This window comes from Centrocercus urophasianus, unplaced genomic scaffold (assembly GCF_019232065.1).
Source record: "Centrocercus urophasianus isolate 14NV4802_14NV808 unplaced genomic scaffold, USGS_Curo_1.0 seq_10, whole genome shotgun sequence".
In the NCBI taxonomy this organism is placed as follows: Eukaryota; Metazoa; Chordata; class Aves; order Galliformes; family Phasianidae; genus Centrocercus; species Centrocercus urophasianus.
The window spans coordinates 47,034,550-47,052,933 of record NW_024884142.1 but is presented as its reverse complement, the minus strand read 5'-3'; the positions used below and the strand labels follow the sequence as shown (position 1 = coordinate 47,052,933).

Below are 18,384 nucleotides of genomic sequence, written 5' to 3'. Positions count from 1 at the left end.
ACCTTTAAAGGCCATCTAGTCCAACTCCCCCACAATGAACAGGGATAATTATGGTTTGATCAGGTTGCTCAGAGCCCTGTCCAGCCTTTGAATGTCTCCACGATTAGTCTGGCTCTATGTAAATGTACATTGAAGAATGTATGTGTATGACAGAATGCAACATCTTCCATTAAATTAATTCTTCCATTAAAGTGATCGACAAAAACTAAAGAGTTCAAACAAAAACACAATTGTCATAAAAGTTATGTCTATAAAAAGTGAATTTACTAAATATCAGCAGCTGATTAATTCCATGCATTTGTTGCAACTCATCTAATAAAGAGGGATGCTAAGTAGGATCAAAACTTTCAGAAATATTTTTACTTGACTACTGCACTGTGCTCTGTAATTTTTACCTCTAACTCTACTGTACTACAGAGGGGTTTTTTTCCCAAAATAATTATTTTCCTGAAATTTCATTATGTATGCCTCACCACTACTGGCCTTGAACCACATGAAATCCCAAAATGTGAAAGACATGGGGAAAAAAGGACAAAAAGTGATTGAAGAGTTTAGAAATAAAAGGACATGAAAAATCAGAAAGAACTCAGTTTTAAAAAAATCTTATCCTTTTTCCTAATAAGCAACTTGAATAATCACAGCTTCACTGCACAAATTGGTAATGTAAGTAAAAAAATAAGGCATGATAATACAGAGAAGCAGCAAAAACTCAGATTGTGCTTCAACAGGAAAATATTTACAAATTTAAAACTAAACAAAGCCTTGGTATTTACACATCTGTATTTCAAATTACATAGTTAGGTTTACTTTGAAATAGGTTTGTGCTGTCTATATAGAAAAAATGTGTTATAATATTTTAAATCCCATTTGGAGAAAAAAACTCTCTTCATGACTTTCCTAGTTAAGAAAAACTATCCTCAAAAATATATAACCAATATACCAGTCTACTTATCTACATTCAAACCAATCCAAGTAATGAAGAAAGATTATCAAGGTGTTGTGCATATGTCTCAAAAGGAAAAAAATACACACAGAAACATAGAATCACATGGGAAGCTGAGGCTAGATAACCAGGTGACTGCAAAAGAATTAGATGATAGAAATGACTGAGGTAATGGCTAATCCAGATTATGGAGAGCAGTTGAGAGATTTGGAGATTAGTATCTATGCATCTTGGCTAACTTGTCAGAGAAGATAATTGCAATACTGAAAAAACTGAATTGACTAGCAAAAAAAACTACAAAGAATTCAACTTATGCTTCTAAAAAAGTCCATCTATGAGAAGCAGCTATATTTGCCATGTGAAATAATTATTACTTTCACTTGCTTTTACGTGTTTATATGGTCACATTGCAACAATCATAAGCTTTTGTTTGTCTCTTTGATTTTATATTAATGCTTCTATATACTTTTTTTTTTTTTTTAACCAAAGAATGGCCATACATCTCCTGACAAATAAACCTACCTATATAGCAAAGGTTTTGTTCTGGAAATGATTTCTTCACATTGATCCAGTACAACTGCAGTACAGTAGTAAAAATAACATTTGTAATAATAAATATGCACCAATACGTCTCCTTTTCTGCCAAGGGTTGTATATGTCCTAATTAAGTGATGCAAATTTTAACATGCAGCGCTTTGTGTTTCCAATACGATAGATAAAAACGGAGAAGGAAAAATATGGAGCTTTCCTGCATTTGAAAGATAAGACAGATTAACGTTGGTTGGGCATTTTAAAATACAAAGTGCCATTTCTGGTCAATTCCATATGTGAACACTCTTATTTTGGAATAAGAGTGCTTTGTTCCTGTTCAGCTTGACCCATTTTCCATGTGTATTTAATCAGGAACAGTTTTATGTGTAAAGAAGCCTTTTGTTTGTTCTCTTGATTAAAGCAACAAAGCTCAGTATGTAGGCATTCTGACCCAAACATCTTTAAATAAATCAACAAGCTATGAAAACACTAACTGGGCATTAAAATGCTTTTCCACTGTTTCCCTGAATAAGTGATTTTAAAATTACAAAGTTTTTTAAACAGTCTTTGGTCAGCAAGTACTTTCTGCTATAATTGGTAGGCTGTGGACAGTTAGTCAGAGCAATTGAAAAATACACTGTAACAACAGAATACTGTTTTTCCTCTCAGAGTATGCCCTTTGAATTACTAAAAAGCACTCCGTGCAGGTACAGCAGAAGAGCTTAATTAAATAACAGTAAGTCAAATATAGCTTCCTATTGATGTTACGACCATAGAATAAATATGCATGAACAAGATGTGACTTTCTAGCTTGGAAAATTGTAAAAAATTACTGTTTTCTAATGGTATATTCAATGAAAGAACACTAAATATTTTATTTACTCCTCACATAAATAAAAATAAACTCGCAGTTTATTTATTGCAGGCATTTAGCCTATCTTGACTTCAATATGTTATATATTTGCAATCTATTTAAAAATTTAAGAATGAATCAGCTGTTTGGAAACCAACATCTGCCTGAGGAAAAATGTCCGTAAAGTAAAAATACTTAACATACAAAAAAGATGGTTGGTAATTTTAAATTGTACTTTACAGCACGTTAGCCTATGTGATGAAAAATCAGTTGTCTTCTACTTACTCAAGAAAATTTTCACTATGAGTCACATTCTCATTGATCTGAAATACACTTTTGTACTTTCTGTCAGGTTTACTTCATCAATTTTCTTCCCTTGTCTGCAGATAATTTTGAAAGCTATTTGTGGGAAATCTTACTTTTGTTGTTTCCACTGCTGATAACAGCACTGGCATGAAACATCTCAGCTTCAAACATCTTTTTATTGGAAAATAGGAAGACAAATACCAGCATTTAGACTTCAGACAGCCCTAGAATTTTAATACAATATCTTTAAAAGAAAATTGCAAAAACTGCCCCATACAAAGTAAATAATATGTAATCATGGACTCACAAATAACAATCTTGGAAGATGATGAGGTTTTACTTACTTTGAGTATTAGGAAATGCATGATTGAACACCAAGCATCACGCTCCTGTATTTAAGACTCTCTGCTGCTTTCTAATGAAAAGTTTTGTACACATTTGCCAATGTTAGAGCTGAATGTTGGGGACACTAGAAGTTGCCCTTGAAGCAATAAAATATCATTCTGAAATGAAAATCTTTTCAAATCATATTTACAATGATTAATTTCATTTCAGTCAACTTGTTGGCCTCCCTATTTACACAGAGTATTTATCACTATAGCTTTTAATTTATAACTGGTATCAAAAAGTTAACATAAAAGTGCTGTATCATTACGAAAAATGCCATGCTAATGATTAATGTTTCAATAGCATAAAGTTATCAATAAAGGAGGAACTGTACAGCATATGACATATGTCACTAAAGCTAAAGAGAGCATACATCAAGTTTTAATGTAAGACAAGAAAAAATGAATGACTAGGGGAACGCTCCATTCTCAGCTATGAATAGAAAATATTTGCAGTGTATGAAACTACTGGATCACCACTTTCTATCCACTGTCCATAATGAACCCGGTTTTTAGGTTATAAACTAAAATGTGAGTGCTTCTCTGCCATATTGGGAGGAATCCCTCTTATACGTCAGTATTTGATGACATGACACTGCAAACAAATAGTGCTTTTAAGAAAGACTTCACAGATTAACCCATGGTATCTGTTGCTTTACATGTTGGCAAAGCGCTATTTAGCATATGCACAAAACTGTAGCAGCTGTGGATAAACTCATCACAAACAGTGAATGAATTACTAATTACAAATGTTAAGAAATAGCCCCTGTGAAGCTGCCCAACACATTTTTATCCATTAGCAGCATGACTGCTGTTACTAACTAAAATTTAGGAAGTGTGCCAGAGATATGCAAGAAACACAAGAATGGTTAATCACATCCTAATACAGTAGAGAGATTAGAAGCCTATAAATAGATCATCAAGGAAAGAAAAATTAAAAAGTGAAACAATATGAATAGGAATATTCTGAAATTATAGAACAAGGAGTAGGACAGATAACAGGCAAATTCAAAGGATGATTCAGAATTTTAGAAGTGATTCAATGCCATGCAATTATGGAGAGTAAAAGAAATCAATAAAAGACACACATCATTTTAAAGGATGTAGAATCTGGACAATCAAACCAACATTTACTTGTTTACCACTGCTGTGTCCAACGTGAGAAAATGTTTAATTGCTGTATGAATAAAATCAATCACAGTCGGGTCAAACCAGCTGCCTGGCTAGCACTGTAAAATGTAATATGGAAGCATAAGGTGCACCACTACATCCTAAATTGAGGCTATTAAAAAAGTTACTTAAACAATTCTGATGGCCTAAGAACAGCTGTCTGCAAGAATATGTCTTGTTTGTAACATGTTCTGCTTATAAGGTTATTGATCTCCTCAAACGCAAACTTTACAAATATAATGCATCCTTCAGGTGAGAATCTGTATGGTTTCGTATCTATATAATTAAGAAGCAAACTAATTAACAAATACTAACAACTGTTTAAATGGGGTTATCGCAGATCCACTTCTTGCCTATATTAGACACCTCTTAGCTCTTGCCTATCTGATATGCATTTTAGGATGGGATGAATGACTGTCTGCAGATGTCTCCCACTTCAGAGAGACTGCAGAAAGCAGACTGGACACCTGCCTTCTAAGTAAGTTCCAGAGAAATGGAGACTGACTCACCAATGCTCTGCTGTTTTAAAACCCACCTGTTCGAAGAATTAGTTGAGAATAGAGCATTATTTTACCATATTCTTACACTTCTATCCACAATAACTAAATGGCTGTCATCTGTTATTTCACTTTCCAGATTGCTACTGCTAGATTGCAAGTGTTAAGTGGAGCCCTAACCTCTGGCCTGGCACACAGTCCCAACATGTGAGTTCTAGTTGGGCAGAAAGAAAGAGCTGAGTGGTTTCCACCAAAGTACAGACTACTGTTGAGGATCTTCTGTCTCAAAGATATCACAGAGGAAGTCTCATATTTAACCTTATTAGCAGCCACTCAGGAGAACCTTACCAGAGTTTACAGCACAAATACAGCCTGGCATGTGAAAGCTTCCTTTGATGTATATATAATTCAATTTTATTTTTTATTACAATAAATACATTCTCTTTAAAACAAAAGTCTACAGAAATCTTAATATATAGATCCTGAAAAATATTTAAGCAGGATACTTAACATCAAAGTCATGTTTAACATAAGAAAATTTAATAATGATCACTTTGATGGCCAGATGGTCTACTGAACATCTCTAACGTGACATAAAGAACTGACCCATCATTCAGCTAAGGGAGTACATATTGAGAAGCTCACCTCGTTCCAACATTCACTGTTCTTTCAGATTTGAGGTGACATACAATGGGTGTCACAGTGAGTTGTCTGAAGAAGCACTTTTTGATGGCTTGCTGTTTTATTTGCTTTAAAGAATAAACAGATCTCTGCTTTGAGAATAAAGCTTCAACCCCATTGTCACTGTCATGTCAAATTCTAACTTCTGAATACATACCCTGAGGGGCTGGCATGCAGATGCAGAGGTCTGGTACGTGTGTCTATAGGCTATGCTAAAGATATTGGATGTTTCTCTGTAACATACCATCAATGCTTGTTCACCTGCTGTGCATACTGTTACATCTCAGCAGGTGTTCCACCTCTGTCTTTGTCTATATCAAGCTTTAATGCTTCCTCTATTTTTAAATGTTTTTAAAATGTGCAGCTACCAAGCTGGTCTGTGTTGTGGCATTTCTTAGCAATAGCAATGACAGTATGCAGCCCTTAATTGTGTATCGATTTGTGTTTCTCTTCTAGCATTACATCTGACCCTTTTTTAGATCTTTTCATCTTATTAGATGAGTAAACTTGAAATTTGGCCAAACTCTAAGTAGCAAAAAGTAAATACTGCCTTTGTATTTTCTGTGCACTTTGAGGAAAAACCTGTGCTTGAGTGCACATACGCAGAAAGAATTAGGGCTGGGTACAGCTCTTGTCTGTAATAAGTAATTTTTAATTTTTTCTATTTCTGATGTATTTATAGAACTGCATTGACTCCCTCTCATGTTTACTTGAATGCTGTAGCCAGCTATGTTTACTAAAGCCCCTATTCAAATAATCTTTTAAAACATTTAAAAATATTTAAAATATTGAGTTTTTCAAATTTCATTAAAATAGTTTCTCCTTCTCTGAAATTAAACAATAAAGGCTTTAAACTCTGTTCAAATATAGCTGTTTTTCCTCTACTATTGCCTTTAGAATGTACACAAAACTAGAAAAACAAGATGCATGCATTTTGGAAAGATGTGTTGACCCTCTGAGGGTCTGAGGAAAATGGGGATCAGAAAGCTCAATTTTCTTAATGTTATGTCATTGAAGAACTTCTATCCAAATATGACGGCTAGAGAAAGCCAGATGTAGTACTCATATAAAAACAATTCAGAGAATTCTGTTCAGACTGTGAAAATTACACTTCCCATAAATTCTTTTGCATTATCACACCACAAATCAGCCAAAGAGGCATCTGATTCTTGCTTTGAATATCAGTTGATTGACTGTTGTTAAAAAACATTTAATGGGACTCACTCAAAAGCTGAAAGATTATCTCATTTTAGCATTCTCAAATGCTGCTAACACAAAAAGTTCAAGAAGCACAGAGATTTAAATAAATGTTCCAAAATAATATCATCAATATCTACCAAATATACTTTGATCCATAATGAGCTATTTACCATATTCCTTAATCAGATGCATATTCCAAAACATTCTGAAGTATGTTTGTGAATAGTTGAGCTTTACTTTAATCCAAATGAAAAATGTTGTTCCATGGTAAATAATCTTTACTTTCTCTTTTTCTAAGTATTTGAATATATATAAGTACCTAATTGGATGTGCAAACATATGTGCAGATATTAGCGATATATATACACATAGATATAGCTATAAAACATCCATAAGACAAGTAAAAAATATATATATTAAGAGAGAAAGAGAAATGTTTAAATAAATCTAATTTTGGTTTTGATTGATCTGGATTTTGCAATATTGTCGACACTAATTTAAAGAGCCATCCTATATATATTTTTTTAATCTGTACCATAGGCAGTACTTTCTATTTGTTTTGTAACAGTAAATTTCAATGAAGATGACCTAAGTGCAAACAAAACCATCAACACAAAATAATATTTAGCATCTGCAAAGTGACTGGCACGCTGAAAGTACTGTGTAAGTATTTAATAATTCCTCAAAACAGACCTGAGGACCAGTAAGCACTTCCCCCATCAGTGTTGGAGAATAGGGAAACAAGGTACCACAAGGCACAAAGCAAGTTATCCCCTGCACCCTACATAGGGTACTGGAAACAACACTGCCTTTTAGTAGCAGTGTTTATGCAAATCTGCTCCGAACAATAGAAACTTAAAGAGATGGTAATAACTGCTCGTAAACACCCATTGTCTTTCCACTACAGTTAGTTTTGACATAGCATTAAGTATGAACAACTTCAGATGTGGAAGAGTAGGTGAAAAACAGCAGATGAGGCATACAAGCTCAGTGTAGTTTTTTTTATGATGAAAGAATAGTATTTGCTAGGGAAAAAAATGGAGTATATTGAATTAATCCCATGTATTTCTGTTCATTTCAAGCCTTAGAATGTTGTAGCTTTCCACTGAAATCAGCTCAGACAGAAAAGATGCCTGTATCAGCAGTTTTCATTTTATTTTTTTGCTCATAGTGCCTTTAAGGATTGTGCAGAATTTGAGGATGAATGGACACGCTACCTTTGCAAAGTTCCCATCTTTTTGTGATTTTTCAGTCTTTAAGGATGCATCTTCAGAATAAGTAGAATTTTTCTTCTTTTTAAGATTTCTCAGTCCTTAAAGATGAAGTCCTGGCTTTCCTTTAAAACTGTCTACAATGAAGGTGTTTCTATTGAGCTAGAAGGGATGACAATGGTCTTGAAAGACTTCCCTAATGTACGTTTTATTCTCTCTTTCTGAGGATTCCATCATTCCTTGGTCATGGATATTTTCATTAATAAAGCTAGGATGCTTTTTAGTTGGAAATGTTATATCCACTGACATGCTTGTTGATATCCCTCTGGTCAATTTTTGTCAAGAATATTTCTGCTTATTACCAGAACTCTGGAAAATGCTGCAATGTATAGTTTATCATAGAATTAGTTTATCATAGTCTTTAAGTAAGCATTTTGTTGTTGAGGACACCTGTAAAAGATTTTTTATATTTCTTTCTTCTTGTTAGAGGAACCACACAAGAACAGATGTTCTCTTTTTCCTTGAGTATGTCAAAGTGAAGACTCCAATTTATTAACATTTAAGACTGTCCATATTCTTGTTGAAAAGGAACCACTGCTCATTCACAACATGCAAAACAAAGTTTTGCTCCATTTCTGAATTTCTATTTCTAAAGGAAAAATCCAAATTAAATCTTCAAATGAGCTTTTGGCATGAATGTCAGTATCCCATGTCTTCCAACACCACCACATTACTATTGACATGACCCAAAATATAAAATCAAAGGTGTACAAAGAAAAAAACATAAGTTGACCTTCTGTGACCATGAACTGTTCCCTGTTATAAACCTCATTTAAGATTCACATCTGACACAGCACATATAAAGATCCTGCCTAATTAGGCAAGGGAAAAAAATTACAATTAATTTTAATTTTGCTGTACGACTACTAGCCTGTCATCCCATTAAAGATCTCCAAACTGTGGGAATGGTGTCTTTCAAGGTAATAAATTACTCAATACATGCCTAGGTTGAAAGGGTTGACTGTATTTAAGTAAATATCCTAAAATTTTTCTAAATATTCCACTGAAGATTATTTTAACTCATGTTCTTAATATGACTAACAGCAGTCTCAACCAAGCTCTACCATCAGCTAGTGGGAACTAAGTGGGTTTATGATAGAGCCTTTATCTCATAGACTCTCAGTGCATAGACCTTCTTTGCATACCAACTGAAACGCCAGCTATATATGATTTGTGGCAAAAATTATAAGTCAAGCCTAGAATAACTACTGAGTGAAATTTCAAATAAAGCAGGAGTAGACAAATGTAATTTCTGGCATTGTAACGTTCTACACAAGGTATCTGTACGTCAGTAGTGTTGATGATACTCTGACAAGTTATTAAATCTGTTACACCATTTAAATTCTCTTTATATATGAAAAGTGAAGTCACATCTCTCCCATACCAGAGATATTTCACTTATTGTTAATCATCCATAGTTACTGTGTCTAATCAAATTTGGCAACACATGCTGCCTTTGTAGTCAAAAGAGAGATGAGCTCTCACTCATTTTAGAATAAGAAATAGGACTGGGGATGGATAGTTAACCACAAGCTTTAGCTGTCATCAAGAAGCACTACACAGTATACCTATATGCCAAGACTTGAAGGACAGACTTCTGTCAGACTCCATGGATATTATTACAAAAAATTCCTAACATACACTGCAGAAAGAATAGTTTTTCATGTAGATAAATTATAGACATCACTGATAAAAGAGGAAAATGAAGATGTACTTACCAAGAAAAACAGAGGACTCACAGTAGTAATAGCCATTGGGTTGCTTTTTTTTCAACATAGAGCAAAGATCGAAGCGATGCAGGATTTCATTTCCAAAATAATGGCTTTTATAATCTTCATAAAGGCTTGAGTCAATTTTTTTCACCTTTAAACATCAATATAAAGTTCAATTACAGGTTCTGCTAGAAGACTGAACTTTCACATTTAATGCCTATAGTTTTCATTTTAACCAGAGGTTTTGTTAGAATGGAAATTTGCTTCAAAATGAGAGAAGAGTACTGAAACAATGCTATGCCAAATATTCTGTTTCAGCTACGCAGTTATCTACTGCAGAACTTAAACAAAGGATTAAAAATGTCATTAAACCTCCTTTCTACTCATTCTTCTTCAGTCATGTACCATACACAACACTGCAAGTGCTTTAATTTCAAATGGTTTGCAAGAGTCTTCATGGAATACTTAACTGTAAATTATTCTCCATATCAGCACCAGGCAAGTTATTACAGAGAAAAATCTCAAATGTTTGTCAAGAGCAGTTTTATGTTCTCAAAGTCATCAAATGGAAAATACGTACTTTTTTTTTTTTCCTTTTTTTTTTTCCCTAACACATTGGCGCTGTGGGGACACAGGCTCTATGATGGACGTACTTGCTGCTGTTCTCTGTGCAGGTGCCACTGGTAGGAAGGCTGAGCACGTATCCCCAGACATAGGCAGAAGTGTAGAGGACATACACTGAAAGTGCCCCAGCAAGACACTGGTGCAACAGTACCCACAGATAGGGCAGACAGCAGACAGACCCCACTCCAGCATCTGGCACTGAGACTCCACTGGCTCCAGCCACTGACACAGCAGGCCTGCGGAACTCACACACTGCCCTAACTCGAAATTCACACACACCAGTCCCCCCAGTAGCTGGCCCCTTATCCCTGCAGCACACACAGGACTGGGAGTAAGATTACGCAGACAGCTGGTTAAGAGGCGATTTAATAAAACAGGACGGCTTTCAGTGGTCAAGCAAGTGCTGTTTTACATGATTTTTTACACTCTTTTTTGTCCCTCCTTTGTTTCTCCAATATGCCCTTCCCCAGTATGTTCGTCCATTAGTTCGTAGTCTCACCTTTAACATCCTTTAACATCCTGGACCCTCAAGGTTTACACAAACCAACAGTTGCGATGTCCTATTTTGCCTGTACTTTCCCAGCAGCCCACCAATTAGTGTCATTGGCAACGTTTCTTTCTTGGTTTTGCCTGTATTACATTTGCCTGACAGCTTTGAGTCTCTATACATTTTATTTATGGCTTCTCTCTTCCCCTTATCACCCCACTTGACAAGACCTTCTACTAGACAATCTGATGGAAATAAGCATTCCCACACTCCGCACACTCATAGCAATCACTGTGACTGACTAGGTTTAACTCTTGTTGCTGTCTCCTTAATCAAGTTAGTCAGGCTTGTGTCTCCATATGCCACTGCTTTTGGCTTCTTGCTTTTCTTATTATCTCCATCCACACTGAAAAGGTCCTCCACCAGATGCCCCAAGGCAGATAGATGCTCTCTCCTTCCACATACCTTTATACAACATCCATTTGTCTAAGCAGTGCACATACTCATTTCTTGTGATCCTTTCACAGTTACTCGCATGCAATATGTGCTCACCGAAGGCTTTCTACTGAGTTATTACTTCAATAAAGGTTCACTTCAGAAGAACCTTGTTTCTGTAAGTACCTACACATTCGGTTCTATCATTGTAAGTCTTGTTCAACCAGGTCAGAAATGTCTTTCCAGTTCCTTAATCTCTGAAATAATGACATCTAGTGGTGGATGTTTTCTATCTAAGGTACACAATCTCCTTGTAAGTGTAAGTGCATTCCAAACTCACTCATTATTTAAAATATGATATTCTATGGCTGAATTAGTTCTTAGATAATTTTGAATTCTAGCCTACTTTGAAACTAAATCATCAATTGTGTTCTCTGGCTGACAGTTCTTTGAAATACGCTTAGTCTTCCATCAGTAATTTAAAGAAAGACCTTTTCAGCCAGGAGAATGCTTGTCAAAATGTGAAGCCTCAAGTATTCGGTGAAGAAAATGAGGGAGGAATCCAGGGAAGAGATCGAGATCATCATGCTCCAATAAGAAACAGCATTCAAAAGGGGCTGGGATGGTGCGTGTCAAAAACAGATTGGTTGTGAGTGAATCAAATGCTAAATGGTCAGGAATTGAGTTTTGCTGTTGACACATTCCTGGAAGATATTTGGAAACCTGAATGATATTTGTACTGACTTGGAGCAGTTGATGGAGCCCTGCCTGCAATGGCTGCAATGAGGTGCTGATGGCAAAAGGATGAAACAGTGCAGGTGCATGGGAAGGTCATGGCTCATTTATACAACGTGTCTGGAGCAGTGGAGAAGAGGAGCTGTTTCCACATGGGAAAGCTACAGACGCTCGATTACGAAGACGTGCTGTACTTGGGTGCTGGGTGGGGAGGAAGAAAACACCCGGCCTCTGAAGCAGCGCCGCAGTGAGCGGAGTCCTGCGGGGCACGCGGCCGTGCGAAGGGCCCACAGCGCAGCAGCAGAGCCCGCCGCCTGCCGAGGGCCGGGCTGGCATCGCGGCGGCCAGAGGGGGCGCTGCGGACCCGGTGGAGCGGCTCGGCCCCGGCGCAGTGCCTCCCTGACAGGCCGGGAGCCAGGGAAGGAAGAAGGGGGTTGAGGTGGAAGTCGCGGCCTTCACACAGCCGCAGTGAGCTGTTCACCGGTGGGCGAGGAGGACGAGTGGAGGGTAAGGAGAGGAGCTGGACGCAGAGAGGTGGCTGTTACTGTGGCTTCTGTAAGGGAGACTGGCTGACCCCTACAGCAAACGTTCATCTGCTGGCACAGAAATTGGCACTGTGTGAAGAAGCAGGTGCATAAATAGCAGGGAGGCCCAGCTGACCAGTCCGTGTGGCTGTGTCTTTGCAAGGCACTGTGGTCAGTGGGGCGGGCAGTTGATTTTGTATGTGCGTACATATGCACAAGTACGCTGCTGTATTTATGGGCATTTGTGCTTACTTGTGGTAAAGCTGCACAGTTCACTTCACAGAAATGCTGGGCGTAGGCCTGAGTTGCTGAGGTTGGGAAGGACCTCTGGCAATCACCCATCTGCCCTCTGGCTCAAAGCAGTAGCCTGCATCAGGTTGCACTGGACCACATCCAGTCAGGGATTTTGTTCTCCAGTAGAATGAGTGCCACATCAGCCACGAGTTGCCCCTTGCCATCACTGCTTGCGCCTGAACAAGAGGAGCAAGAGTGTTCTGACATACATATGTCTGTCTTGTGGTATGCAGGGGAGTTTGCAGTTACTTACTATGATACAGAAGATTGCTCGGTTTACTTCATGCCTGACACACCTGATAGTGAAGGCCTCGAGCTGCTGCAAAAAGTGACAGGGGAAGTTCATCCTAAATGCATAGTGACAAGTGCAAAACAGGATCAGAATATTGCCAATTTCCTGACCAACCTAGCAGACAGTGATAGCGATAAAGGAAAAATAGAAATTGTCCTGTTTCCTAACATAGATTTTGGCCTAGAAGTCAGCAAGCAACGAATTCTATCTAGACAATTTCCATTTATCCCATCCCATATGACTGCAACAGAAAAAATTCTTTATTTGTCCTCAGTCATCCCTTTTGAGTGCCCACTCATGATAAGAGCATTAGGGGGGCTCCTTAAGTACCTCGACAGGAGAAGGGTTGGAGTTGAACTGGAAGAAAGCGGTATTGCAGTTCCTGTTTTAGCCTTTAGAAAGTTTGTTCTGTCAGAAACTGTGAATATAGACCAAGACACTTACAGTGTTCTACAGATATTTAAAAGTGATATCCATCCTTCTGTGTATAAACTTTCTAGTGGATTAAAAGAAGGATTCAGTTTATATGGGATTTTAAATCGCTGTAGATGCAAACGGGGAGAAAAACTTTTGAGGCTGTGGCTTACACGACCTACTCGGAACTTGACAGAGCTAAACAAACGGCTGGATGTTATCCACTTCTTCCTGTTGGCTCAGAACCATGAAACAGTCCTTACCCTTCAAGATTGCCTCAGGAATATAAAAAATGTGCCTCTTATTCTAAAAAGAATGACTCTATCCCATACAAAAGTTGGTGACTGGCAAGCACTCTATAAGACAGTGTGCAGTGCACTGTGCCTTAGAGACACATGTCGCTCTCTGCCCCATAGTATTGAACTCTTTCAGATTATTTCACGCGTCTTCACTGATGATCTGCAATACATTGCTAGTCTTATCAGCAAAGTGGTGGACTTTGAAGGCAGCATCTCACAAAATCGCTTCACTGTTAGACCCAATGTGGATCCCACCATTGATGAAAAGAAGCGAAGGCTAATGGGTCTGTCAGACTTTCTTACAGAAGTGGCACAGAAAGAACTGGAAACGTTGGACAACCATATTCCTTCCTGTTGTGTGATCTACATTCCTTTGATTGGGTTCCTTCTCTCCATTCCACGGCTACCGAGCATGGTGGATAAAAATGACTTTGAAATTGAAGGCTTGGACTTCATGTTCTTGTCAGAGGATAAACTGCACTACAGAAGTGCTAGAACTAAGGAGCTAGACAGCCTGCTGGGTGACTTGCACTGTGAGATAAGAGACCAAGAAACACTTATTATGCACCAGCTGCAGGCAAAGATCTTGGAGAGGTCTGAAGTGCTTAACAGTGTGATTGAGTACACTGCACACCTGGACGTGCTGTTGGCTTTGGCAGTGATGGCTCGGGAGAACTCCTACTGCCGGCCACGCTTTACTCAGCGCCATGGCTTCCACATCAAGGACGGAAGACATCCACTGATGGAACTATGTGCAAAGACATTTGTGGCTAATCCTGTGAACAGTGGTGAGGCTACCAGACGAATAAAGATAATCACTGGGCCCAACTCATCTGGAAAGAGCGTCTACTTAAAGCAAGTAGGTCTTATAATATTTATGGGTCTAATTGGCAGTTATGTGCCTGCAGCAGAGGCAGAGATCGGAGCAATTGATGGGATTTACACAAGAATCCACACTAGGGAATCAGTTTCTGTAGGACTCTCCACATTCATGATTGATCTTAACCAGGTTGCCAAAGCAGTAAACAATGCCACAGAGAGGTCATTGGTACTTATCGATGAGTTTGGCAAAGGGACCAACACACTAGATGGCCTGGCCCTTCTGGCTGCTGTGCTGAAGTACTGGATCAATCAAGGAACCCAGTGTCCGCAGGTCTTTGTGTCCACTAATTTTCACAGCTTAATGCAGCTGGAACTTTTGCCTGACACACCTCTTCTAGAATACCTCACCATGGAGACTCACCAAGATGGAGATGAATTGGTGTTTTTCTATCAGATCAAACAAGGAGTATCCACTGTTAGTCATGCTGCCAACATTGCTGCACTAGCTGGAATGCCTGCCAAAATTATTGAAAGGGGAGTGGAAGTATCAGAACTGATTCGCAATGGAAAAGCTATCAAACGTATTGATCATCCTTCAAAAGGAGACCAGATGGAAAAATGCAAGGCTGTTGTTGAAAAGTTTCTTAGCCTAGACCTTGATGATCCTAATGTGAACTTAGAAGAGTTCATGCATAAAGAGGTATTGCCCTCTGCAGCCTCAATTCTATAGCATGACTATGTCTAAAAGCATATATTACAAGGTATCTGCCACGTTCGATAGGGTGGCTTGGTAATTTCAACAATAAAGACTATGCCTAATGCCTCACACACTTTTAAAAATTGTCTATAATGTATGTCATTTCTTATTCTTGTTTAAAATCAGTATGGTAGTTGTATATCCCTGTATGGTGCATGATATGAAAGCAGGAAGACTTGAAAGAGGAGAGAACCTCTTCCAGCTGTTGGATTGTGCATTTTGAGCCCCTATTGTTAGATTCTCAGACTGAAAAAATACTGTAGAAAAATCAAAATAGTTCTGCTGGTCTCATGGCACTATAAAAACAAAGTGTTGATTGTTTTGTTGAAGTAATCATTTCAGTCATTTTGGGATCATCATCAAAGGATCACATGTAAGTATGTGCTTTGGACTCCCAGAACAACAGATCACTTTGTTACAGTACAAACCACTAAAGTAGACACTGCTTAATGGAAATATAGAGGGATTTAATGAGCTCTGTGACATTTAATAAAGCTGCATTTCTGGCCATAAAGGCAGAGAGATTCCAAGAGCTGATATAAAAAGAATGGGAGTCAGAATCAGTGGGGTCTAACTAGAGGGGAAACGCTTTGGTTTTATCGATAATCACTCTCTTAAGGTCCTGCAGAGTAAGAGTACATAACTATGCTTTGTGAGTACAAAAACAAAATTACAAGTCCAGGAAATGGTAAACTATACTAGGCATATAAGGCAGGAAAAACCAGCATTTTTTTCAACTATTCAACTTAATACCAGAGCAAAGGAATCCATTTCACTTCTGTCAGTGCCAAGGATCAACTCTGAACCAAGCATTTGATCACTGAGTATGCAACACATATACATGAACAAGTGAATAAAGAGGAGGTATGATATGTAACTATCACAGAAGTAATAAACTTCTCTGCAAGAGCATTAAGTGCCTTATCTAAGTTATCTAAGACAGAAAAGACATGAGATAACTGATTGTCTGTAACAGTATTGCTAATTGGAGAGAATCAGCAGATACACTGGATCTCTCTTCAGCTCTACTTGATTTCAGGAAGCCAAGATTCCACTATCACTAATTCAAGAGAAAAAAATTATATGAGAAAAAAAAAAAAAAGTTATATTCCTAATTACTAACATTTAGATACTTAACATAGATACTAAACATTTTATCTGTTTGGTATGTTTTACTGACGACAGCAAGAAGGTGAACGTGAGTGTCCACCAAAAAGATCTGAAATTAGAGACAGTTCAGTGCAGGCTCAGTGCAGAATGTCCTCCTTTTATGATGTGCATTTATGACACTACAAAATAAAAAACTTTTGTTATCTATAATGAAACCAGGATAGTGACAAAAGTTTAACATAAACTGCATTAAAAATACAAGAGTAAATGACCAAACTGTGCACTTTTGCTGCTATTTTCAGTGTAATAATACTGCCTGCAAAATAATATCTAACATCTTGGGGATATTACCACTGAAGTTGAATGACAGCAGTGAACAGGCCATGTACTACACTTACAAGTGTTGTTTACAGATTTTTCTCACAAATATATTCTCTTTTATTAATTATACATACTGCATTCTAAACATGTGCTGCATAGAGTTATATCATATGTCAAATATTCTTAAATTATACTTTTGGAATACTTTCTTGTCAACCTATGCCTAGACTAAGGATATACAGCTTTTTAGTTAAGCAGATGCTATCTGAGCAGTGTAATTGCCAGTCATCTACTAACAAAATCCATTTCATCACATTTGCAGTTCAGGCAGCAGTATATGTACTAAAGGATCTCTGATTATTATACAGCATTTATCAGGTGTGCCTCACAACACTCCCTGAAATAAATAGCAGATGAATGAAAAACAGAGGGTTGTGACTGACCTACATCAACGTAGCAGAATAGTGAGGGAAACAGGAATAGAAATGTTATTTTTAAGTGCAAAACTCAGTTACTTCTTTCACTGTGTTTCAGATGTTCTTTGTTCAGAAGATAATGATACTAACCCAGTATTCTTACCATCCAAGTCAGCTGTGAAAACAACTAGGCACGTGCAAGTAAATTATCTGCCTTTGTCTCAGTCCAAAGGCACCCAAAGACACACAGTGCCTGCTTAATCTGGGGAAGTTTTCCATGGCGCATTTGATTTCAGGATTGTCAAGCTGAATGTGAAGAATGAGTTTCTCCACTTCTGAGCAGTTAAGAAGGTTCTTTAACCTGAGAAGCTGAGAGGGCACTCAGGCAGCTCTTTCCTTGTCCACTTTATCTGAAATGTTATCCTTCACTAATTTTGATTTCCAAGGTTGTGGGGTTTTTTTTGTTTGTCTGTTTTTGTTAATATTTATCATTTATCATTTTGTCTATTTTTAGCTTAATGCTGTGACTTCAAAGTGCAAAGCTGTTTTCTTGAGATTTTTCTTCATTTTGAACTCTCAAACTCTTTTACATTGTAAATACCCATGACAACTTTGGAAAGTTCAGGTCTTCTCAGAAGATACATAGGTCACAAAATGTAAAAAGATATTTAAAATTATTTTTACAAAAGGAAATGTTGGTGGAGTTTAGATGTCATTGTATGGAGAATGGTTTAAAGTACTGATTCAAATTAGAAATCTCACATTTTAAAAAATTCTGATATATTTTTGAAGCTGTAGCTATGAACTAAAGTCAACTACTTTGTTCTGTTTACTCTTTTATATGCTTTCTCATGCCATCGTCATCCACTCTCCATTTCTTGTTTTTCATGCTGTTATATGATCTGAAAATGCAATCCAACATTATGTTAAGAAATACAACAAAATAGATAGAATTTCTGTGTTTCATGTTGTTATTTATTGTTGTCAGGAAATGCAACTAAGAAAACTAAAAGAAACTATCTTACTAAATATATGGACACAATTATAAAAATGATAGAGAAGACTGATGCTAATGCCAGACAGTGGACTGACTGACAAAAATTCCTGATAATTTACAGATTTTTAATACATAATATCTTTCTAAACAGTGCATCTTCAGAATACTATGTGTATTATCCAGTATTATGGAGGACTAAGGAAGATGATTTGAAATGACACCGACCCGGTTCTGTCAGTAGCTGTGAATATCAGAACACAGAAAATATGTATCCTGGCCAATACTTCATGCAAGGTAGATAAATGTT

At 37.3% G+C, this 18,384-nt stretch overlaps 2 protein-coding genes across 11 annotated transcripts in view; one reads left to right on the top strand and one right to left on the bottom strand.

Annotated features, from left to right (window-relative positions):
- Positions 1-18,384, bottom strand: part of AKAP7 (A-kinase anchoring protein 7) — a 74,759-nt gene that overhangs the window by 32,039 nt on the left and 24,336 nt on the right. For 7 of the 10 annotated variants that reach the window (XR_006168379.1, XM_042816247.1, XM_042816260.1 and 4 more), the window contains exon 7: positions 9,557-9,701. Coding sequence is in view for 9 of the 10 variants with exons in the window: in XM_042816247.1 (XP_042672181.1) it covers positions 9,557-9,701 (145 nt within the window). In the remaining variant the exon portion in view is untranslated. The other 3 variants (XM_042816299.1, XM_042816284.1, XM_042816291.1) reach the window with 3 other exon arrangements.
- MSH5 (mutS homolog 5) lies at positions 12,777-15,206 on the top strand. Its single transcript, XM_042816237.1, has one exon. The coding sequence runs from the start codon at positions 12,777-12,779 to the stop codon at positions 15,204-15,206; it is 2,430 nt and encodes an 809-aa protein (XP_042672171.1).

Excerpts from the sequence above, each read along its gene's own strand:
- MSH5 (XM_042816237.1), top strand. The coding sequence starts at position 12,777 with ATGAGTGCCACATCAGCCACGAGTTGCCCCTTGCCATCACTGCTTGCG.